The following is a 25,089-nucleotide window of genomic DNA, read 5'->3' on the forward strand; positions in this document are numbered from 1 at the left end:
CATAATAAGTTCACCACATCCACGTGTTTAATTATTAGAAATATTTAGTTAGACCGTCCTGCTACTAAAACAGCAACCCCCCCCCCCCCCCAAAAAAAAAAAAAACAATCAAATTGTCAATTTCACGGCTTCATGAAGTTCGTCATTCTGGTTCGCAAAACTTACAAGTGCAAAAACCTTAGTAGATAGCTATAAATCTACAACTATTTACCAGAGCACACCTTTCGAGTAAAAACTATATTCTTTTATTTTTTATTTGGCTAAATACATTTTCTCAAAAAAAAAAAAACTACGAATACTAATAATATCAAAAACCTGAGTACACCTGTGATAAAAAAAATGACGAGGACAAATGCTATATGGACTAGTAAAACTTGTCCAATCCTACTATGTTCCTAACCTCTTTGAACCACACTCGGAGCAGAACTTAGATGTTTCCCTCAGATATGGAGCCCCACATTCATCACAAAACTTTGCCGGAGTTGTTGGCTGTATCATAAGCAGCAACATGATACAATTCAGCAAAAGAAAAAGTAGTCTAAAGAAATGTCAAACAACTAATATCATTAAAATAAACCATTTGTTCAAGTGTCCCCATATCATCATAAAGATATTTAAACGTTTGCAAGGTCATGTGCACATATTGATTCCTAGTACGCATAACAAGGCAGACAAAGCGAAACCTTATGAAGTCCTAAAGAGAAATCATAAACTGTTATTTACTTTCATAGTTATGTCTAAATGTTAAAAAGTTATGAGATCTTACCAAATACAGATATGAGGCAAAACGGCATGAATAGGTTGGTCTTACCACACTTAGACAAGCATATTGAATTGCAAAATCTCTCTCCTTGCTTAATAAAACAATCTATCAAATAAACTCACCATCATGTGCAAGCGTCCTCCAACATGGCCACCAGAAAGTGGTTGTAAGCAAGTCATGTGTTGAGACATTGATATTGGTTGGTGAGCATGAGAAATTTCTGATAGGTGTGAGGGAGGACCACTTTGAGTGTTCTGAGAATACGGCCCAGCATGCTGACTTTGGTGCATAGTTGAATTGTTCTGGAGAACTGGGTGAAACTGAGGTTGATGTGGAAATGATTGCAAGTGATGTTTGCACGGGGTTTGCTGCTGGTTTTGTGGCTGGTAAGAAAAAAATAATTCATCACTAGAAGTAACAGGAAGAAAATGTCCCAAGATTCACACCAAGAAGCCAAAGCAACTGCGTAGGCATGAAAATATAGGGTAAACAAACCCAATTCCCGGAAGTGCACAAAAGGCAAAGGAAGCTCACGCTCAGTGCTTAAATGTAACTATTGTAAAGTTATAATATCGGGAGACACCAATCACCCCTAGCAACAAATTGATATTTGATCCAACGTAAATTAATAGAGCACTGATGCCATCTGTGGGACCTATCTAAAAGAGTTCTCTGAGGTCATGACAGACATACTGTCAGATATAGGTTGGTGTTAGTTTGACAGCGAGAAAATCAGTTAGGTCGCTTAGGAGGGTTCAAAACAAATTAAAGAAATAATGCATGCTTGCATAGAAAGAAAAAGAGGGGACCTGGGACAGGTGTCATAAGTGAGAGAATTAGGGGATTTGGGCTTTGAGAGGTGAATAAAGTTGACGTTTTGCAAACTTGTGGCTGTGTTCAGAGTATATCTTCCCTACTATTGGTAAAAAGATATCAATCTTCTAGCTACTGGAATGTCCAGGATTTCATCATGTCTCTCAATTGCAAATGAGAAGCATAAATGATGATGCCAACATTGTAATCTTCACTTGAGATTCTGAGAGGGGTGCTAAGCATGATAAAAATGTAAAAGTTTTTCAGGGATTATACAGCCTTGAGCTCTCTAATTACAACGATTAGTTTTTCCGGTGGGGTTGTCTTCAGGTTCTTATCTATTGCCCAAAACTTCTATCTTAGTTGTGGAAAGTGCAAATGAGAAGCATAAATGATGATGCCAACATTGTAATCTTCACTTGAGATTCTGAGAGGGGTGCCAAGCATGATAAAAATGTAAAAGTTTTTCAGGGATTATACAGCCTTGAGCTCTCTAATTACAACGATTAGTTTTTCCGGTGGGGTTGTCTTTAGGTTCTTATCTATTGCCCAAAACTTCTATCTTAGTTGTGGAAAGTGCATACTGAAGGATTCAAGAACTGTTGGAGGGGGAGCATTGATAAATTTCCACTACTTAATAATTAGTTACGATAGTGAGCTGGGAGATAGAAAATACAATGCATGTTGTCTATAAATAGTTAGCAGGTTGAGTGAGAGATCTATCTTTCCATTTGAGAAATAATAAGACACATGAGAGTGGAGGTAGAACATGGTCTCTCAAATATCCTGAATATTCAATAAATTCATTTTTGTTCGTTTCTGGTCCAGATTCAATCAATTGGTATTACAGCTCCATTATGAGAGCAGCACTTTGACATGAAAGGAAAACAGGGAAAGATGGAGTTGGCTGTGGAAGAAGAGGAAGGATATGTCTATCATTGAAACCAAGAATGGAAGGTTACTCACGATAGCAAACCTGAAGCAAATGGGGGAAGGAGGGGTGTCTGTTAGGATACAAGGTATATGAGAGAAAACAGTATAGGAGAGAAGGAGAAGGCCGAATGGTTGGAAGCGGAGAGAGGTCAGGCCAAATGGTGGAAAGCAGAGATAGGTCAAGACAAACGGTGAAAGACGGGAAGAGGTCTGGTCGAACGGTAGAATGCGAAGAGTGGTCAAGCCGATAAGGTGGAAGGTGAGGAGAGGCAGGCCGAACGGTGGAAGGCGGTGAGTAGTCGAGCCAAACGGTGGGAAGCAGCGAAGAACCTGAACCGACCGGTTGAAGAAGTTACTATCCTAACTGTTAGAAGAAATATATTCTAGGGAAAGATTTTATTCTAGGGAAATATTTTATTCTAGGAAAATATTTTATTTAGAACAATATTCATATTTTATTCTAGGGAAATATTTTATTTAGAACAATATTCATATTTTATTCTAGGGAAAGATTTAGCACAAGATGGGCGGGAAATAATTAGTATAAATAAAGTTAGAGGCTATTGTTAAGGTCATGCTTTTGATTATTGAGTCTTGTGACAGGCAGCTATGCTCATGTGAGAGAGGTTATGCTCCCAATTACCCTTGTTTACTTTTGTTTATTCAAATATTACCATCAATAAAAGAAATTCATTCGTTCATTATCATTCGTTCGTTGTCTTTTCTATCTATTGTGATCGTATTTAATTACGTCTCCTACTCGGATATGTAATAGTGTCACAGAGGGGTCCGCTTAAGCAATTCCAACCTGAGTACAATCCAAATCTTTGTGTTGAAAACCAAGTAGGAGAACGAGAACTTTAGAGAAAGGAGACAAAAAGGGTAACAAACAAGAAGGAGAAGAATCGAAATCCTGGGTAACAAAATAGAAGAAGGTTCTTGAGTTCAACAAACAAAAAGATAAAATAAAAGTCTAGGGATCAAAGAAACCAGATCCATGGCAATGGAGAAGAAATTGAGCAAAAATAATGCACGAAACCAGAATGAAGATAGATTAGACTTGATCAACCTTTGGTGTGGAGAGGGAGTAGAAAACATCAGGGTGCAAATTATTTTGTTTAAATTGTTTAATTTATTTTTAATAAATTTATGCATGAATTGTTTTAAAAATAAAATGCAATAAAAAAGAAGAAAAGCTTCCATAATTAATTATGGCATTTCAAAAATCACAAGTTTCAAATTGAGACAAATGGATTATGTTGTAAGATATAATTGATTATGTTGACACCAATAAGCACTCTATGTGAATAGGAGGGCGAGGCGAGAAGAAAACGATGGGGGAAGAGAAGTCAAATGCCACGACGGGCAATACAGTTGGAAGAAACGAGTGGAGTTACCAGTCTTCGAGGGACTCGACCCGCTGAAATGGATCAACCGCGCCGAGAAGTTCTTCGAGTTACGAGGGGTGGTGGAGGAAGAAAAGGTGTGACTGGCATATATTAGTATGGAGGGAAATGTAGGGTATTGGTTCAGAATTTGGAGGGCGAAAGCCAAGAACCGTTCTTGGGAAGGATTAAAGGATGCCTTGGTGATAAGGTTTGGGGGCCAAAACAGAGGCACCGTTTTCGAGCGACTGGCGGCGTCCCAACAGACAGGGACGATGGACGAGTATGTGCAAGATTTCGAAGTACTGGTGGGACAAACAAAAGGGTTGTCGGAGGAGCAGTTGTTTGGGTATTTCCTCGCGAGTCTTCAAGAAGATATTCGCAACCAGGTGTGAATCCAGGATCCACAGGAATTAATGGCCGCAATGAGAATAGCGAGGGACGTGGAAGAAGCCTGCCGGAGTAATAAGGCTGGGAATTGGAGTGGGGCCAAGAACCCATCGTCTTGGGGACGAAGCACAGGGGGAGGAGCTACGGTGATCAGAACTGAACCCAACCGAATTAACACTAGTCGACAAGGGGGATCCGAGAGCATGTGTTCGATCAAGAAGGAGGGACCTCCAGGAGATGTGACAGGGAGGATAGGGCATACTATGGGGAAAGAATATAAAGGGAGAGGGGTGAGGAACCTACCATACCAAGAGTTCCTCAAACGGCAGGAAGAGGGTCGTTGTTTTCGTTGCAGAGGGCCATTTAGGCCAGGCCATCACTGTCCGGAGAGAAGCTTAAGGGTGGTGATTCTGGGAGAGGATGAAGAGGAAGAAACCAAGGAGGGCGAGGTGGAGATAGACCAGAAACAACTAGAGTTGTCTTCCTTCTCGGCGGGAGGGCTCATGCAGCCAAAAACAATGGAGTTACAAGGAAAAATAAGAGAAAAACAGTGTTGGCTCTTATTAAGAAGTGGACTTTAAGCCTAACTCAACCCCACAAAACCGGCTTGTAAGGTGAGGTTTGCACCTCACTTATATATTATATTTTGGCCTTATCTCTAGTCGATGTGAGACTTCCAACACACCCCCTTCACGCCGAGGTATAGACATCTCGTGCGTGATAGTAAAAATTGGGTGGTCCGATAACGGCTCGATAATGCTCACATAGAACTCGCTAGGATAGGCTCTAACCATGGCTCTGATACCATATTAAGAAGTGGACTTTAAGCCTAACTCAACCCCACAAAACCGGCTTGTAAGGTGAGGTTTGCACCTCACTTATATATTATATTTTGGCCTTATCTCTAGTCGATGTGAGACTTCCAACAGCTTTGATCGACAGTGGCGCAAGCCACAATTTCATATCCCAAAAGTTAGTGGAGGAATTGGGATTGGAGGTAGAGGACACCAGGCCCTCCTAGGTCAGCTTAGGAGATGGTCAGAAGAAGACCCAAGGGCGCTGCAAGGGGGTGTTACTGCAATTGGGGAAGCAGAGATTGAGGAGCAGTACTACCTATTCGAGTTAGGAGGAGTAGATTAGATTTTGGGGGTAGATTGGCTAGCTAAACTGGGAGAGGTAACTACAAAATGGGGAAAGCTGACCATGGCTTTCAGGCAGGGAGGAAAAGAAGTGACAATTCAGGGGGATCCTATACTAGCCAAGGAAGTGATCGCGCCAAGGGCGTTACTAAAAATGACAGAAGTGAAGGCAGTCACACTAGTCTAGAGTATGGACGGATGGAGGCAATGGGGGAAGACGAGTCTGGCACCGAGCTAACAAGGGAGCAAAAGGAGGAATTGGGAAAGGTGTTGGAGGAATATGATGAGGTGTTTCAGAAGCTAAAAGGGTTGCCTCCAGATAGGGAGATGGTACACAAAATACCTCTAAAGGAGGGAATTGATCCTGTTAATGTTCGCCCCTATAGGTATCTGAATGTGATGAAGGGGGAGATTGAAAAACAGGTGGAAGAGATGTTGAGAACGGGGATAATGAGATCCAACACGAGCCCATATTCAAGCTCAGTAATATTGGTCAAAAAGAAGGACAGAAGTTGGAGGTTTTGCATAGACTACAGGGGTCTTAATCGAGCCACTATCCCTGATAAATTTCATATCCCAGTGATAGAGGAGTTGCTTGATGAATTGAGGGGAGCTTGCTACTTTTTGAAGATCGGCTTAAAGGCGGGTTATCACTAGATCCGGATGGGAGAGGAGGATATTCAGAAGACGGCCTTTAGGACGCATCAAGGACACTACGAGTTCCTTGTTATGCCATTCGGTTTAACCAATGCACCATCCACATTTCAAAGTGCTATGAACGATTTGTTAAAACATCACTTAAGGCAATTTGTATTAGTATTTTTCAATGATATACTGGTTTACAGCAAGTCCTGGGAGGAGCATTTGGAGCATTTGGGGCGAGTATTAAGCACTTTGATCCAGCATAGGTGGGTGGCCAACCGTAAGAAGTGCAAGTTTGGCATAATGCAAATCAGGTATTTGGGGCACTTGATATCTGAGAAGGGAGTGGCGATGGACCAGGAAAAGGTGAAGGTTGTTCTGGAATGGGCAGAACCCAGAAGCCTCAAGGCACTACGAGGATTCTTGGGTCTTACTGGATATTACAGGAGGTCCGTTAGGGACTATGGGAAAATAGCATGTCCATTGACAAATCTATTGAAAAAAGGGGGTTTTATCTGGTCAAATTCAGCTAGGACAACCATGGAGAAATTGAAGGAGGCAATGACCACTGCGCCCGTGCTGGCATTACCTGATTTCACACAGTAATTTCACATTGAGCATGATGCATTTGGTGGGGGAGTAGGGGTTGTTCTCACCCAGAATAAAAGACCCATTGTGTTCTTCAGCAAAGCACTATCTGAAGGGTCATTGATCAAGTCGATTTATGAGAAAGAGCTCATGGCGTTAGTGATGGCTATACAGCATTGGCGGTCGTACCTCCTTGGGCAGAGATTTGTGGTGCACACAGACCAAAGGAGTTTAAGGTATTTGCTAAAGCAGAGGATTACTACTCAAAATCAGCAAAATTGGATGGCAAAGCTTTTAGGATATGATTTTGACATCATATACAGATCAGGGGCAATGCACAAAGTAGCATATGCTTTATCCAGAAAAGGGATGGATGAAAAAGAAGATAAGGAGGTGAGAGTAGTAGCCAGACCTTATTGGCAATACTTCCAGGAGGTTTTGGGAGAGGTAGATGAGGATGAAACTCTGAAGAGAATTATGGAGGACCTAAAAGTAAAGCCAGATTCACATTCAGCTTTTACAATGGAGAATGGCAAACTCCATTATAACGGCAAACTGGTGCTGTCAGCCAAATCATCTTGGATTCCCAACATCCTAGCAGAATTTCATACTACAACCTCTTGATGGCATTCAAGTGTGTACAAGACCTACCGCAGAATAGCATAGTCATTATATTGGGTGGGAATGAAGAAAGCAGTGACGGAATACGTGGCTCATTGTTTAATTTGCCAGCAACATAAATGCTTGGCTTCCTCACCCCAAGGTTTGTTGCAGCCTTTGCCTATACCCCAAGCGGTCTGGGAGGAGATTAGCATGGATTTCATAGTGCGGCTTCCAAAGTGGAGAGGCTATGATGTTGTTTTAGTGGTGGTCGACCGATTAAGCAAATACGGGCATTTTATTCCACTCAAACACCCATACATAGCCCGCACCATTGGTGAGATTTTTGTGAAAGAAGTGGTGAGATTTCACGGAGTGCCAGTATCTATAGTAAGTGATAGAGATCCATTATTCCTAAGCTTGTTCTGGAAGGAGTTGTTCAAGTTGCAAGGCACCCAACTCCAGATGAGTACGGCATATCACCCGAAGTCAGATGGCCAAACGAAAGTGTTGAATCGGGTTCTGAAGGGGTATTTGAGATGTTTCTGCTCTGAACAGCCAAGGAGTTGGTGTTCCATTCTACCTCGGGCCGAGTACTGGTACAACACCAGTTACCAAGGGGCAGCTAAATGCATTCCGTTTGAAACTGTGTATGGAAGAGCTCCCCCAACTCTTACAAGGTTCATTCCAGGTGAAACAATGGTGGAGGCAGTAGCCCAGGAGCTACACCTGGATGGAGCCCTTCAACAACTCAAGCACCATTTGAGGTGGGCAAAGTAGCTTTCAAGTTGTTATTGCCAGATACAACGAGGATACATCCTGTTTTCCATGTATCTCAGCTAAAACTGGCAGTGGGAACAAAAAGGGTAGAGAAGGATTTACCAGCTGATGTGCATATGGAGGGACCTTCATTTTGGCCTAGACAAGTTCTGGATAGAAGGCACATACAGCAAGGAGAGGACGATAGGGAGCAAGTTTTGATAGAATGGCAGGAAGGTGATCAGAGGGAGAAATATGGGAAGATCTCGTGACGATTCGGGATCAATTCCCTGAATTCAACCTTGGGGGAAAGGTTGATCATCAGGCGGCGAATAATGATAGGGTCTGGAAGGTGTATGAAGGGAGGAGAAAGAATAGAGAAAGTTAGGAAGAATATGTACGAGCCTAACTATTTTATCAATTAGGAAAGGGCGTGGGAATGAAATACTATAAATAGTTTTCCTGTAAATCTGTTTAGGTAGATTTTGTATTTTGTGTAAAGACAAGACTTTGGCCTATGGAGGGGGGTTAGGCTCCCGATTAGCTTACCATATGTGTACATTTGTTCTTTTGTTAATACAGAAGTTCTATTCTTTCCTTTGGTGTCTTACTGCTGAGTGTTTGCAAGGGTGCAAGATAAGGTTTCATTTACTAGAAACCTATCATCCAACCCACGAAGTTCTATGCCAAATATATGAATTTGTTAGAAATCCCACATTGATTAGAAATATAGTCAAATTATAGCATACAAGTGAGGGCAAACCTCACTTTATAATTCATTTTATAACAAGGTTTGTTAAAAATATTGTATCATCTACTATTGAGCCGCTAGTAGATTACTCGCAAAAGTCCAGTCTCACCGTTAAGATGTCTAGTTTTCAGCAAGATAGGATGTGTAGAAGATCTCACATCGCCTAGATACAATCAAATAATAGTATATAAGTGGGTACAAACTTAACCATACAAGGTGATTTTATAAGGTTGAGTTAAACATAAAATTCACTTTGTAATAATTGTTGAGGAACAAAGTTTGGGTTTCCCGAAAAATAGAATTCTATGAGCTCTTTTGGTCCTTCAAAGGGCAACCCATGTTGTTTGTTAAGTTGCTATTGCATTCCTTACTAAGAAAAAGATACAAACAATTGCTAGCAACAAGACCTTGGTGGAATTGTGTCAACAAATGTTAAGGGCCTTTACACCACCCTTCTTCACCTTGAGTACCAGGTGAGTATTTTAGATGTTTGTTGGTGCTAGTTCCTCAAGGAGAATTGATAAAGCTAGTTAGTTTAGGTTAGCTTGCCTTATAGTGTTTGAACTTTGAAGAAAAAAGGTATTTTGCATATAAATAAATGGGGGTGGGAGGAAGGGACACTTTTTCAGTGGTGAGATAATTAGGCCTATGGGCATCAGGAAGTGCAGACCCTCAGTTCTGCAAATTTATAGCTGTATTCAGGGGAATTCTCTTTATTCACTGCAATAGGAAACTAGGTTTCTATCACAAAACAACAATGACAATAATATATATCAACTTATATATCACTTACAGAGCGAAATCCTTGAGTAGTAGCCAATGTAGTAGAATTTTCCGCCCCAGTATAACTCTAAAAAAAGTCAAAAGTCAATCAGCATAAGGACCAGATAATATTAGGGAACAAAGAATTGCAGCAACTACAATGTATACATCCTGTAAATAGTCTTTTTTTATTTCATTTAGTATAATATACATCATGGCATATCAATAATACATGCAAGTGGCAGATTACAAAAGTACATCATCTTCATCATGCTAGTAAAACTCATCCCAAAGGCATTGTGCACAAAACTGCAGTAGGTCATGTATTATGCATCTTAAAGGAAGAAATTCAAATGCCAAAATGAAGCACATCACATACATGGATATCTGGAATGCTTGAAAGTGAAATTGAAGCACCACGCCTGTACTTGTGTCTTGGAGAGTAAAATTTGTAATCACTAGCTGTGATAGCAACTTCACTCCTACCCGTCAATCTCCTAAACCTAAAACCAAGTGAGAATAAGCGTTACACACTTTGCAAAGTTCAAATAAATGTTCAATCTCTATCTCATTGTATTATTTAGGCTCACCAATAGTTTCTGAATAGAGAAATAGAAAGACCTAGGCTAAAAATAAAGTAACCCATAAGCAAGTCAAATATCCTAAACCTAAAACCAAGTGAGACCAAGCATTACATACTTTGCAAAGTTCAAATAAATGTTCAATCTCAATCTCACTGTATTGTTTGGGCATAGGCAGTTTCGGAATAGAATAATAAAAAGGCCTAGGCTATAGATAAAAGAAACCATAAACAGGTCAAATATCTTTAAACATGTGCTTTCTTAAAATGGCATGGGCAAGTTTGACATCAGAGTATCTTAACCGTTCAATTAATGCAGTAAAAGGCCTATGCTATCAAAACACAAACCATCAACAGATAAAAAGTCTTTACCAACGTATTTTTTAAAATGGCACAAGCCAAGTTAACAAAAGACAGAACTATTTCTAACTCAATTGCAATTAGCATGACAAAATTTTGACGTAGCAACAAACGACAAACAAAATATGAGTACTATTTCTCATGACACAATAGGATTCTGATATAAATAAAATAGTTCAATTCATATTTATATAATACAGGTTAGCAACTAAAAAAAAGTAACTGAAGAAATTCAAAAAATAGAATAAACTAAGGGGAAATGCCTAACACCCACATGAAAGACATATATATAGAAATCATTTAGCCATGGCTATAAATAGTAAAGTATATAGGTCTAATTAGCTAGTAAAACTGATCCAAGTAATGCAGAATTTTCACTTATGCTACAAAATCAATACTTCACACCGCCAGTCATTTGAGATCCATTCATTTCATGAAACTCTGATATCTGAGGTTCCCAACGCTTTCCACTAACTTGAAAACAAATCCACTACAGAAGTGCATTATAATTCATGATAGAATCTAAAAGGAATTCAAGTACTTTAGGAGTTAGTTTTATAATTTTTTTGCATAGAAAAGCGGGGGGACTTGTAAATTCAGATAGAAAAGTCTATTCTTCCAAAATCACTTTTAATAAATGTATCTTCTCTTGGTAGCACCAGATATGCTAAATATCAGTGTCAGCAAACTATACCCAATTCAATGGCATAGGAGAATACATAAATACAAAAATTACATCAACTTTAGAATCGGTAGTTTTCATAAGATATAAATGAGAAATTTATGGCGCATACTAAATGTTATTATCTGCTTTGCAAGCTGAAGAACTACAGCAATTTCCACAAGAAACTACTTTAGTAAAGTACAATGTAATCCAGAATTCAAAGCATGTATGTTTTACATCAAATATGTAGGATTTGGATACCTCCATAAATCATTTTAAATCACCCAGCTCCCACTAAAGTCAAGTCATTCATTTAGGCATTGATACTTAGTCGGATAAGTACAAAGAGTCAAAGAAATTTTCTGTAGATTTGTGGATCTCAGACTCTTGTTTTCTTGATTATTCAAATCTAGGTCAAAAACAATATCTTTCTTATTTTGGCATTGTTTGGGAGCTAACTGAATGTTATCTTGTGGAATAATCTGTCTAGACTTCTTGGTGAAGAATAGGGGTATGCAAACAACAGATACAATTTCATGATGTTTTCAATTCAATAAAAGACGGAAAAATGTCATAGCAATGTCTGGATTATGCAATTCTTTGGTGTAATTTTAGAAGATAAATGCTCATACTTTAAGGATGTATCATTACCCAAATATCACTTAACGGGATATGTTTGCAATATTGGATTTTCTCAAACCTGTTGATTCTAACCGTATGTGAAAACCTGTCAGGCCTGCAATGCAGGATTAGTTTTCAGCATAATAGGCTGAAGGATACCCATGATAATAAAAAAAATATTGGCTTCTGTAAAAGGAAATCTCTTAATATGCAGAGAGATTGGATTTCTTTGTAGCATATCAGAATCAGTTCAGTCCACTGTTTTCTCTTGTATAGAAAGCTCCTATCCCACAAGGATATCTCAATTTTCTTACTTATTACATAAAAGGCATACGCCACACTACAATTGTGACAAGATGAATGGCACCATTTGCCTTTCAACCTTGGACCATCTCTATTGTTCTGTGCATCTGTTTTTCTAATTAAGAATTTAGGTTAGAGAAAATCATATCAATGATTTAAGGTAAAGGAAAAAGGACTCTTACCTAAACAAATCTTAACAATCAAAAAGCCAACTACAAATTAGAAGAGTATAAACGAGAAAACAACAATAAACTTACCACTCAGCATCATCAATTGGCACATTATTTGGTTTTTCAACAATTCTTAACCCATTAACCACCACAAATCGAACACGCTTCTCTTCTTGTATAACTAGCTCTGGGAATCTTGTCCTTGTCTCCATAGATGTCGCCAATTCTCTTCTCTTAAATGTATATGGTCCTGATGAGGGGAAACTCAGATAAAAGACAATGAATGTTGCAATCAAACCAAAATGTTGTGAAAAAGGAAAAACCAAACTCCCTAGTTGCACATAAGCACAATTTCTTTTTTTTTGTTATTATATATTGAATGGAAAAATTATCTTCAAACAACTAAATTGCTCCAAAAAAGAAATAAAAAACTGAAGAAAGTTAAATCTGTCTTTAATAAACAGAGGTACAAATAAGAACTCATTACCTTTTTTAGGAAATTTCTTAGCCAGTCTTCTGTACAAACCACCGGCAGCTTCAAGGGCTACCCCAATTGTCTTCTCCCGAATACCATTCAAGGATGCAAGCCTATTATTCACATCGCTAACTAAACTTTCATACATATTCGCCACATACATCAAAGGCAGAGCAAAATTTGGGTCTCCTTCATATTGGATCTCTCGGGTCCTCCTTTTACTCATTTTGTCTTGGCCAGCGTAATCAGCCTCAGAATCAGGCACCTCAATCACACGGTCATTGATAAAATGGTCCACAATAATTTGCAAAAACCTCGCCCTCGCGGATTCAATAGGCGAAACATCTAGTTCCAAGTTGAACAAAAATCAATTCACCTTAACTAGTAACTCAACCTCCACCATAAAAAAACCATACAAATCCAGAACCTAGTTCGATAAAAGCTAAAAGAGCTTGCGAGAGCTTCTCTACTGAAAAAGAACTCTAAGAAAATCTTCTAGCTTGTATCCAAAACATTTCGCAACTGGAACAACATCAGAATTCAAAGTTTAAGCTAGTTTTTTTACCCTCAACCGTCAAGATATCGTAAGAAGTTGTTCTAGAAGATTCGTTGGTATCGAGACTGGCGCGGTCCTCGTCTACCTGCACGTTCATGCAATCCTAAACCAAAATTGAAGAAATGTCACAATGGTAAAATTGAAATTAGAGGAAATAAAAAAAAGATAAAGAATTAGATGAAGACGGCACTCACGACGGCGGAGGCGGAATCGTCATTGGGGTTGTCGCCGGCGGTGATGTGATCGATGGCGGAGGCCGCGGTTCGGGCGTCGACGGCGTTGAGGACATGGAGAGGGCTCTCGATGAAGGAAGAGGGAGAGTTGAGATTGTAGTGCTGAACGGGAACCCTAGCACCCATCTTAGGAAAGGCTGTTAATGGAATTCGCGATTCAGCCAAAGTCGATGGGTTGCGCGTGGTGGTGGTTCTTGAATGCGTCACTGCAGAAGAAGGGTTTGGAAGAGAGAGAAAGCATGGTGGAAGGAAGAGAGAGAGAGAATGTTAACGGCTATCCAGAGATAATAGAAGAAGAGGAAAAAGACGTTGAGTCCAAACCTGAGGGTGACACCGTACCTGAGGTTTCCGGTGCTCGAAGCAGTTCCCAAACCTGACTTCCATTTCGGCTCTAGTTAATACTTCATTGACTCTTCATCCTTTCTTTTATTTTATTTATTAAATAAAAAATAAAAGAAAACGTATAGGTGTTAAATGTGACCATTTGACAGTAAAGTGTAACTTAAAATAAATTTATGCATCAACTATAAACGTAGAAATATAATGTACCAATAAAGTATCCCTTCTTAATGTATTGACATTAATTTGTTCTTTTTTTTATCTAAAATACCATTTCTTACCTATTTGTATTTGTCGACATGTTTTTAGAACTGAGGGTCAGGATGTAAGCCTTTTGGAAGCATTTGGAAATTAAAATCTCTAAACATCCTGGGCATCCCCTGCTAAGTTTCCTTCCTTACAAATGTTAGAATTTATGATAGACAGAAATGCAATAAACTCTTTAATCAAAATAGATCACAATATCTTACAATAATAAAGCGGAAATGTATATGATTCACATGGGAAACAATGAATAAATAACCTGAGTTGGTTTTTGATCTTTCCTACGTAGAGCACGTTTAATTTTCTCAAGATTTTCTTTTCTGATAGAGATAAAGAGAAAGAAACATGAATGATACCATGTGCTCACATATGGGGACCATGACCCTTTAAATAAACATCTGACAATAATTATAATTTGGCCTCTTCAACAAATTAAAATTATTGCTGATGTCTACACAATATTCTTTCATGACAAATATATTTTTAACCATATTTATCTTAATTAGACCACTTTATGAAGTTGGCTAATAAAATATAATGATCCTAACACATTTGATAATTGTTATATATATATATATAAAGTGACCCAAATTGCTAACACAAAAATATATATTGCATGAAAGAGGACTAAACCTTCTTCCACTCTTCTCCATTCCTAAACTTAAAAGGCACTCTTTTCTATCAACTTCACCCTTTTCTCCTTCATAGACCCTTCATCAAACCTTAAGTGTCCTGATTAAACAAGGTAATATTTTAGGATTCATGAGACAAGATTTTAGCATCAAGTCATTGATTTGCCTTTTTCTTTTCCTTTATGTAAACTTTGTTTTTTCAGTTGTTTCGTAAACCTATTGATGTGGGTTGAAGAAAAGGTAAAACATTTCGTTTTTAGAAGGCTTTGCTTGCATGATAAAATGTCTTTACACTGATCAAATATTACTATTAAACTCTTTGAAATGACCTAGTTGCTATTTAGTTCTTAAGAAGTGAGAATTATAACTTTCAAATGCAAGTAAAATACTTCAGATAATTTAGACATGAAATTTCAAAATTGCTTTTATGGATTCATAGGGTGATATACCCACGATAGGAAATGGGGGCAAAGAGTTGAATACATATTGTTCAAAGTTGGTGTATAATAAATAAATAAATGAAGTTAAATAGATATTTTAACTAAAAATAATATGTTTTATTAATTATACAATTTAAAAAATTTATTTTGGAAAAAATAAAATTTGGTAAATAACCATTCAATTAAAAAGATATTAAATAGTGTTATGTATTGTTATATATTTGATATTATTATATATTTTTTATATTATTAAATATTATTAGGGTCTCTTAAGTGTTGAAACAGAAGATGAATATTTTTGGACAAAATACTCTTTTGATACTTCATTTTTGTTTGCTGATATTAGTTTTGTGGTTGTGGTATCCACTTTCAATTATCGTGGTTTATCACAAGAGCAAATGACTGTAGGTATTGAGAAAGATACACAGCATTACAAATAATGATAAAAAATCTGGAGATATTTGAAATAGTCTTTTAGTTTTATATTTTTCCTTTTCAATAAAATTTATAGTTATAAAAAAATTTTCAGATTTCCAATAAGTTTTATTATAGAATGTATGTTAATTATAAATTCTAGAAAATTAAAAATTGAAGTGTTATATATTTTTATACCAGAGCAATGGTTTTGTATCTAGGGAATGTGGGGATTAAGCTTATTGTACATATATTGTGTACTGTCTATCTGAATATGAATGTGTTGTTGTATTTGTTTAACTACATTTTTTTAGTATTTATTTTAGGTATTATAGAGGAAAGACATGTAAGAAGATATTCTTATCTTTTTACGTACATTTTCGAAGATGAAAATTTGATTTTGGTAAAATTATAATAATTAGATTGTTAAATGAGGTTAAGTAGATATTTTAACTAAAAGATAATATGTTTATTAGTTATATAATTTAAAAGATTTATTTTGTAAGAAATAAGATTTGATGTATAATATTTAATTTTTCTGATTTTCAGGTTAAATAAATTATGAAATTATAAAATGATTGAAATAATTTTACATTTAAATTACGACAGTTCAAAATGTCGTATTATTTAAGTATCGATTTTTGCATTGAAATTCTTTTAAAATAATAAAAAAAAATGTATGTAGTTTTAATTGCCATTATTGGGCATACATTAAATGGTGGGTTTGGCAACTGTTCGCGTAAGATCGTTATATTATACATGGTGACGGTAAGATCTATTGTAGTATGCGGACCTACCACACACATAAAATGTATCATAAGCGTCATTATATACAACAAATATATATTGGCTAATGCTCCAATTCACGGAGGTAGACTACGTTAAATATATTGTCTTGGTAACATGATAAAATGGTATTTTATAACCACGTAACACATAAAAAGACGCCATGGACTTAAATAATTTTTAATTTAAAAAAGCTTTTTTTGGATTTCATTAATTCTAATTAATTTGATTTCTAATTAATTTAAAAATCAATTAATTTCCTTTTACACTAAATTAATTTCTTTCTCCAGTAAATTAATTTTATTTTTAATTAATTTTATTTTTAAAAACAAAATGCAAATCCCTATTTCAACTTGAATAAACCATGCGTCTCAAATCAGAAGAAATCACATAAACCCCCAAAATTTGATGAACAACTGAAATCCTAAAATCGCAAAATTAGAAGGAGAAGGAGGATTTCGTCGTGAATCAAAATCTACAGAAAAGGAAACCAAAATCATCCACCCAAAATTGTTAGCTTGAAGCGAGAACAAAGAACCCAAAAGAAATCCCCAAACGACACCCTCGTCGCAACACGCAGAGGCCCTCTCCGCAAAACGCAAAAGCTATCGTCGCGCCATAATCGCGCCTCCGTTGCGCTTCAGTCGCGCCTTCGTGTTCACCCCCACAAAGCCTCTCCGTATGCGCGAGCCATGGATGAGTTTCTCAAGATTGGGTGGTCAGCGAGATCAGAGAGGAGAAGAAGCTTGAAGCTTCTGATTACGGAATCAAAACGAAAAGGAGGAAGGGGACCTATTGTCCGTGAGAGAGGCACCAAAAAGAAAGGGAAAAAAGTTTGAATTGCATGAATCAGATTTAGGGTTCACTTGTATTAGATTTAGGATTTTAGAATTAATAATTAATAGCAATTTAAAGAAATCCTAATCAATTATAATTAAATAATTTAATTAGGATTAATAGAAAACCCTCATCTTAAATTCAAAGAATGTTTTTTAAATTAAAAATCCTTTGAGTCTACGTAACGAGGTCTTTATGTCCACGTAATCATTTAAGTTCAAAGTATGTGTCTCACATTAAACGTCGTCCACAAAATTTAACGGCACAAACTTTATTAATTCAATTTTACATAAAAGGGACCCAATTCAGCTCTTTCAAAACAGGGAGACCTAATTGATGCAAATATGTGAAAATAAGGACCTCCGAATCTATTAAACCTTCTTTTAACATGAAAAACTGTATTAATTAAAAGTTTTGACATTTAAAATCGACGAAATTAAAACGAAGTTGTAACTTTATCAAAAATATAATTCATTTATAAAAATTTTAAATTAAAAAAATAAACTAAGAAATATAAATAATTCATGTATCTTGTTTCTAAAAGAATAGCACAAAACTTTAAATAAATCACCACTTTCCTCCACTCTCACGTTTGTATCATGTATTTGAAGCATTTGCAACATCCATTGTTCTCGTATAACTAAAGGTCATACGATCATCGCAAGACACATACAACCACACAAACAAATATGGGTAAGTTGTAGTTAACACTACTAATAACAATATAATATAAACATAGCAAGTAAGCATAATTTAATATCCAACATCCATCTACAACACTATCCTTACGAAAATTATCATTCTACACCATGATCGTCGTCAACACCTTCATCAGCCATATAATTACCATACTGTCAATGTCATCCAAATCAACATAGTTTCCAAACATATCATCATCATGAATCACCAACATCATCATGAAGGATCTTGGTCTATCTCCTGTACCCAACCTCACACATGTTATACTGAACAGGTTCCCTCAAGTCGTCCCGCCCTCGCGGCTAAAGGACTTGTTTCCTTACTCCGCAAGAACTTACAAGTAAAAACGTCAGCACATCGCGCACCGAGTACTATACTTAGCAACGAGTCAGAGACCACGCAAAACATCATTCCCCTCATATAAAGAGGGGGCAACACTTGAACGTCATTATCTTTTCACACACAAGGCCAAAAACAACATTTTTCTCATGTCGCACGGTCGAAAGCCCAAAACCCAAGATTTACAAGATACAGGATAGACACGTCCATCTTCTCACACATATACTACTAACAAGCAAAACTCACATATCTCAACTTCACCCTCAAAGATATATTATATCATAACCTCTGCCTAAATGTTTCAAATTTTTCCATGTGAAAAAATGCAATTAAGAAACCTATCTACAAAAAAAAAGATATATCAATGGCAAAGTTCACCAACACATTCATCACCTACATCATCAGCCCAACAAAAACCCTAAATGAAACTAATAGAAACCTTACCTTCATCTTCACCATGGAATTCCTTCTTCTTAAGAAAAATCTCCTTTCTCTAGAAGTCGTGATTCCTCCGTTGGCAGCCTAACTCTGTCAAACATGCCAAAAACCCTTTATAAGCCACGATTCCAACTCTGTTTACTCGCAACCCACCTCTGTTCGTTTAGCCATTTCACAATCTTCTTCTCAATCAATATTGCTCGCAATTCTTCTAAGTCACAATGCTCGGGATTTCAGTGTTTCACAATTCCCTTGCAACATACCTTTACAACTTCAAATTCATAGTGTTTTTCAAAATGGGTTGAAACCGTGAGCCAACCTAGTCCACCACGGGTTCGGGTTGGGTTGAAAAAAATGTGAAATTTTGATGCGAGCCAATTTTGACTTGACTCACTAAGAACCCGACTCACCCAAGTTGAGCTCTGACTCACCAACCCATTTTTTTTAATAAAATGAAATTAATTAATTATTCAATGAAACTAAAAACATTTCAATTCAAACCCTTATTCGCAAAATCCTTTTTTATATTAATTAGTCCAATTATTATTATTTCAATTTGATCGATCAACGTAACCTGTTATAAGAATCTTGAAGAAAATGGTGAAAAAAAAATTGAGTCAATGAGTCAACCCGTTTAACCTACCAATTTATGGTAGGTTAAGTCGAATTTAAATTTTTTCGACTCATTTATAAATGAACTGGGTTGAATTGGCTTACCAAGTAACCAACTTGTCCCGTTTTGACATCACTTTATTTTTTTTAGGGTAAAACAATCCAAATTCTTATAACTTAAACGATACATTTTAAAAAATTATTTAAATAAAAAAAGGAAGAAAATATGTGTTACATAGGTGTTAAAATCTCATACACTAAGTTAGAACATCTATTGCCACATATGATCAAGTTAAGGTTTTCTTAAAATATTATTTAACTAAACAAAGAAGACAACATGTGTCACACATATGTTAAAATCTCATACACTAAGTTGGAACGCCAATTGCCACATATGATCAAGTTAATGTTTTCTTAAAAAATTATTTAACTAAAAAAAGAGAAGACAACATGTGTCAGACAGGTGTTAAAATCTCATACACTAAGTTGGAACGTCGATTGCCACATATTATCAAATTTAACAGCGTTGAAGAATAGAGACCAAAGTTTTTAGAAAACATGAGAACCAAACAATGCAAAAGTTTCAACCAAGGATCATTGCCAATTTTACGCCAAACTTCATGCAGGGACCAAAAACCCTTTTTCCCTTTTCCAACTTCGCAAAATAGTAAAACAAATCTGATATCTGATTAAAATCGAAGATCAGAAATTATTTTAAAAATGAATTTAGGTATCTAAAACAAACTTAAATTGACTTGCATAATCTCTTAAGAGTAGTACTAAAACATTGATCAAAATCACTGTTAATTTTTTTCCCCAAGATAAAAACATTAATCAGTTTGTGACAAACGTATGCGTTTGATTGAGAATGAGATAACCAAGGATGTAAACACTTCAATAGGCATTGCCAAAAAAAACGGTATACCGTACGTCTGAACATGCAAACTTCAATCACACAGTGGATATTAGTGAGTGAGAGATGACAGATAAACTCATATTCCAAGCTAATCTGAATCTGACATGAAACCATAAAATATTCGCCCATCTTAAAGTTGTGACAAGAATTTTAAACTATCCTCAGACAGCACAAATTATTTAGGCTACATTGAATTCTGAATTTCAAGAAAAGATTATTTGACCATAATGTACAAACAAAAGAAATAAGCACCGAAAAAGCTGCAACAGTGAAGTGTGAGTTCAGCGTCTCCCAGATGCAACCGATTCGGTATTAAAGAGATACTTCACTCGTGACAGAACTGAATCATGTGCCGGATCATAAGGATGGTCTTTAGAAGGGATCTCGAGAATTGCAGGAACAGGCTTGTTATAACTATCAACCAAAAACCTTATCATATTTGCAACCTGCACAACGAAAGAAAGTCTAAGATCTTTGAATTTTTGTAAAACATGCTGGTAGAGCACGGGTTGCGGGTAGAAGGGTCGTAACCCAAGCTTACTGAACAAGTAAAAGTCATATATGCGCGAAGATGGCGAACAAAAGAATAAAGTAAACCAAATACAATTTGAATCTCGGGCAGGATAACATGAAGGCTACAAGACAACAAAAGAAGAAATGAAGCTAATAATTTAATCAAATGTGAGAAACTATGTAACTTGGCAACAGTTAAACACACAGTATTACTTCTGAAAAGCAGCTACTGAGAGTGATATATTGCCCCTCGGTCAGACCAGTAAAACTCAACTATTGAATGGCATTATTCATTGTGCAATTTGTTCATTAAAATCCTCATGCAAATTTGGAACCTCCTTCCAGATTGTCCGAATTCTCACGATAATGACTTTGATTATGATGCAGAATATGTGCTAAACTACAGCTAACAGTAAATAAATAGGCTTACAGAAATACTAAGATCTGTTTCAGTCCATATGAAGTAGGAAAACAAATGCAGATATAGTGTTAATTAACAAGCAAGCACACAACAGCCTGAACCATTTATTATAATCATGAAATATGTACTTACATATTGGCTAATCATCACAATTGCAATATCCTCCCTTGTTGTAAATTCTTTGAATGCATCCTCAATTTGTTTGACAGTTGTTTCTGAAAATCAAATCAAGACAAAACAAGAACATAAAGTAAAATCAACTTGATTCCAAGCTGATCAAACATAGAACGAGACACTTCTGACACAAATGTTATAGTGTAAATCTGTAGTAACCCAAGCACTATCTGCAGTTTTAGCCGGATCAAACCAATAGTTTCTAGGATATCCACTAATAACCAGTGAGAAAAAAAAAAAAGGATACACAATAAAAGTATAAGTCAAATTCTTACAATGACAAGTGTCTATGGCATAAAAAGTATTCCCTGTCCTTTCTCATGTACTGCGGATAAGGAATATGAACTTTCATATAGAAAACCTTAAGGCCTGTTTTCTTTCTTTAAAACGTTTTGTTTCAATTTCCTATTTTCACTAAATTAGGAAAATGTTATTTTGTTTTAAAAAATTTATATAGCAAATGTGAAAACAACCGGTGCAAAACTTTATAAACAAGAAACAAAGTGAAAACAAGGTAGCATTTTTGGAACTGTTAGTGAAAACTACATGTACAAATCTTCAATAGAACACATACCGTAACAGGAACATAGGTATATTTTTCTTTATTGGGTATCACAATTTGGATGGTAACTAAAAAGGGTAGGGAGTCACTTCATTCCCAATGCACAATTTAACAAGAAAAAGATTGTGGTTTAAGGGATTGATACGAAACATACACAAAAGATTATAGAATAGCAGGTAAAATACAGTTCAATGGCATACTTGCATCCACAATGAGGTAATTTGTCTTCCTACGTATGTCAACATTTCCCACTCCAGCCAACAGAAACCCAACTACAGTGTCCTGTGTAAAGTAAAGTAGTCACTGTAAACCTTTAGTATGTTTTAATCATTTCACTCATAATACCAATTACAAAAAAATACAAAAATAACAGAATGGGGAACTGGTGCAGTCATTGGAACATTAAAACATAATCTTAAAGTATAAAATATCTAATAATTGGTTTCAATTTTATTGGGGTTAATTTCTTAGTAGAATGGCTGTTTATTTTTAATTTTTTTAGTAAATTTTTAAGCAATAGGGATATTTCAGAACTCTTCTGTTAAGGTTGTAAAGTCAAGAATTTAATTGTGTTGAACTGTCAATGTATGGGTTTTTTAGTTGTTTTTTTCTCTATTTTTGGGGTTCGATTATGTTAGTTAAAAGATGAACCTATAATAGGTCGGACACTAGTACTTAATTGATGCACTCAACTATCATATTATGAATAGACGATCAGCTTATATCTTACCATGGCAGCAAATATATCTCTCTTCGTGCATCTGAGTGTTATGCAATCAATCAAATGCTGGATACCCAAGACCCTAAGTGTGACACCTCGGTTAATTTCTCTTTTACCCAAAATTTCTAAATCTTTTTCTTTCCAGTTTTTCAGGTTACATATTTAATTCTTTGGATGAGAACAACAACTTCACGACTCCGTTTTCTTTTCCAAAATCCTTGTAATTATTGCTTGGTCTACTCAAAGAACTGTCAAATAATAAACAGCCAAATTAGCTTCTTGCACAGCATCTAAATTCTGATAAACTTGACTCTCGAACAACCAAACCCATCATGGCTTACAACCCTTGGCTTCATATATCCTCAGGAAGCTAGTAACTCAATCCACTGTTATTATAACTCAAAATGTCTGAACCATATAAGAAACTTTAAGCGTAACCTGCCAAATCGTAAGCCTTTTTATTGCTCTGTACCGAGTCACAGAATGGAATATATTTTTTATTTTTAATTATCCCGCATGCAGTGGTGCTTAATCACGAGCAGACTGATGGCAAAAGAGAGCTTCAAAATTATTGCAACTTTCTCTAGCATTGCGGCAATCATAAACAAACTAGCTCGGATGATTTCGTAGCAATAAACCTCCACATAAACATTGCTGAATCCTAATTATAATATCATCTACTTTAAGTCTTTTAGACAACATGATCCCAAGATAGAAGGCAACTTCTATATTTGCACAAAATACTCAACAATCATATCTCACGAAGCAACAATCAGCATAATTCAACTGAACATACTCTAATTTCCCAAGTTACAAATTAAAGTAGAGTTAGTGAGTTATATTTATACTCAATACTTATTTCAACCTTCACAAATTGAAATTTTAAATGTGCCCGGGAAAACTTAAAAGGCATGCATCACAAACACGCAGTATTTGTTGTTCTGCAGTAAAGAAAGTGTACAATCTCCGCATTCATACCTCATCTGCAATCATGGCAATGAGTGCTGAATTGTTGCTAGGAATTTGAACTCTGTTGGCCATTTGGTATGACTACTAAAAATAAGGGAAACAACAGACGTCAGGGGTATTAGTTAGAGAGTAACCATTATAAAGCAATAAAATTTAAATGATATTTCCTTCCTAAATCAAATCATATTATCCATTCATAATTATTTTGCATGCAAAACTCCTCTCGGAATAATTTACCCCAATTTTTAATGGGAATCCCAAAACTAACCTCACCAAAAAATTGTAATTCTAACGCAATCTGAGTGCTTCTAAACAGTAAATAATCACAGATCTTAGACACTTTAGACGTGATCCACTAAAATTACGATCCCTTTACTAGTCGTTAATCGCAATCAAAAGATCTATACATTGACAAATGGAATACGAATTGGAGCATACGTACAATAACCTAGATTCTACTTAAGTGAATTTAAACGAATTATGCACAGAAATTCCTCATAAAGGACCGAAGTAACCGATACCAGCATCTAAAGAACTGAATTCCAACCCAGAGCATAGAATAAATAAAACGCACCAGATCGGAAAACCGACAAGGCAGAGGGCGGAGACAACGGAGGATCTCACAGAGTACGGCGGCGCGTGGATGGAGTCAGGGAGGAGTCCGGTCTTTTGTGGAGCTCCAACAATTATGAATTCTATCAGTTTCGACCTTGTTCTCTCACCCTTTTTCAGCCGTTTTAATTTTCTATTTTTTTCCCTTTATTATTATGCTGTGTAATGAAAATTAAAACTCCCTTTTTTAGAAAATGTAAACCAGTCTAACATTATTATAATCTCAACTAATTTTTCATAACATATAACTAAATATTATATTTTAACATATTAAGAAACGCAAATATATTGTAAGGGTAAAATCATAACAAAATGTGAAGATTAAAAAGCGAGTAAAGAAATTTGTCCTTAATAGTCATAAAAAAATTATTTATAATAAATAATAACTATCTTTAATAATTATAATATTATATAATTAATAAAAATATTTATTTCATATTATTTTTTATGTTATAATACTTATAATATCTAATTTTTAATTATATCTTTGACATTTATTATCATAAAAAACATATACACATGTTCATAATATTGTATAAAATATTAACTAAAATCATAATAGAAACCAGAGTATTGACTGTAATATTCAATTAAATATTTTATTGATTTATTTCTTAAATTTATTTAAAAATTTTCAAAATTTAGTAATTTTCATATAATATTTTTCAAATGTCAAAATTTTATTTATAAAAATATATAAATTTGAAGAAGCTAAACATAATAAAATTAAAAGAAATTATTTGTATTTTTATACTCCATCTTACATATGAGATGGACATGTTGGCCTTCTATAATTGTGAGAACAAAGAGATGAGGAATTAAGAAGAATGAAGTAATCTAAATCATGCATGGATATGTTGTAGAGTTGTTAATTTGGCATCTCTTACATGGTTTAATACTGATTCACACAAGTT

General features: G+C 35.8%; 2 protein-coding genes across 4 annotated transcripts; both read right to left on the reverse strand.

The window, feature by feature from the left end:
- Positions 1-222: 222 nt before the first annotated feature.
- Positions 223-13,899, reverse strand: LOC108319119 (uncharacterized protein At2g02148). 2 transcript variants are annotated; one of them, XM_052880713.1, is made up of 9 exons: positions 13,827-13,899; positions 13,449-13,693; positions 13,264-13,357; positions 12,711-13,043; positions 12,311-12,473; positions 9,905-10,028; positions 9,557-9,613; positions 886-1,146; positions 223-489 (listed from the first exon to the last, which is right to left on the reverse strand). In XM_052880713.1, the coding sequence occupies exons 2-9, from the start codon at positions 13,611-13,613 to the stop codon at positions 388-390; spliced, it is 1,299 nt and encodes a 432-aa protein (XP_052736673.1). In that variant the 5' UTR covers positions 13,614-13,693; positions 13,827-13,899; the 3' UTR covers positions 223-387. The 2 variants fall into 2 exon arrangements, with proteins under 2 accessions (XP_052736673.1, XP_017405639.1); XM_017550150.2 differs by lacking the exon at positions 13,827-13,899 and having other exon boundaries at positions 13,449-13,776.
- Positions 13,900-20,255: 6,356 nt separating this feature from the next.
- On the reverse strand, positions 20,256-24,337 carry LOC108319087 (V-type proton ATPase subunit F). 2 transcript variants are annotated; one of them, XM_017550108.2, is made up of 5 exons: positions 24,138-24,337; positions 23,573-23,644; positions 22,074-22,155; positions 21,270-21,352; positions 20,256-20,649 (listed from the first exon to the last, which is right to left on the reverse strand). In XM_017550108.2, the coding sequence occupies exons 2-5, from the start codon at positions 23,633-23,635 to the stop codon at positions 20,485-20,487; spliced, it is 393 nt and encodes a 130-aa protein (XP_017405597.1). In that variant the 5' UTR covers positions 23,636-23,644; positions 24,138-24,337; the 3' UTR covers positions 20,256-20,484. The 2 variants fall into 2 exon arrangements, with proteins under 2 accessions (XP_017405597.1, XP_017405596.1); XM_017550107.2 differs by having other exon boundaries at positions 23,573-23,647; positions 24,138-24,327.
- Positions 24,338-25,089: the final 752 nt, after the last annotated feature.

The sequence above is a fragment of the Vigna angularis genome, chromosome 1 (genome assembly GCF_016808095.1).
Source record: "Vigna angularis cultivar LongXiaoDou No.4 chromosome 1, ASM1680809v1, whole genome shotgun sequence".
Lineage (NCBI taxonomy): Eukaryota > Viridiplantae > Streptophyta > Magnoliopsida > Fabales > Fabaceae > Vigna > Vigna angularis.

Bases quoted from the DNA above. Each gene is read 5' to 3' on its own strand.
- LOC108319119 (XM_052880713.1), bottom strand. From the start codon at position 13,613: ATGGGTGCTAGGGTTCCCGTTCAGCACTACAATCTCAACTCTCCCTCT. The intron at 10,029-12,310 runs GTAAGTTTATTG...ACTTGGTTTTAG, and splicing joins CCAATTGATGATGCTGAGTG to GTTTAGGAGATTGACGGGTA. The intron at 9,614-9,904 runs GTATGTGATGTG...GACTTTTTTTAG, and splicing joins CAAGCATTCCAGATATCCAT to AGTTATACTGGGGCGGAAAA.
- LOC108319087 (XM_017550108.2), bottom strand. From the start codon at position 23,635: ATGGCCAACAGAGTTCAAATTCCTAGCAACAATTCAGCACTCATTGCC. The intron at 22,156-23,572 runs GTATGAATGCGG...TACTTTACACAG, and splicing joins TTGCCATGATTGCAGATGAG to GACACTGTAGTTGGGTTTCT. The intron at 21,353-22,073 runs GTATGCCATTGA...TTTGATTTTCAG, and splicing joins TTACCTCATTGTGGATGCAA to AAACAACTGTCAAACAAATT.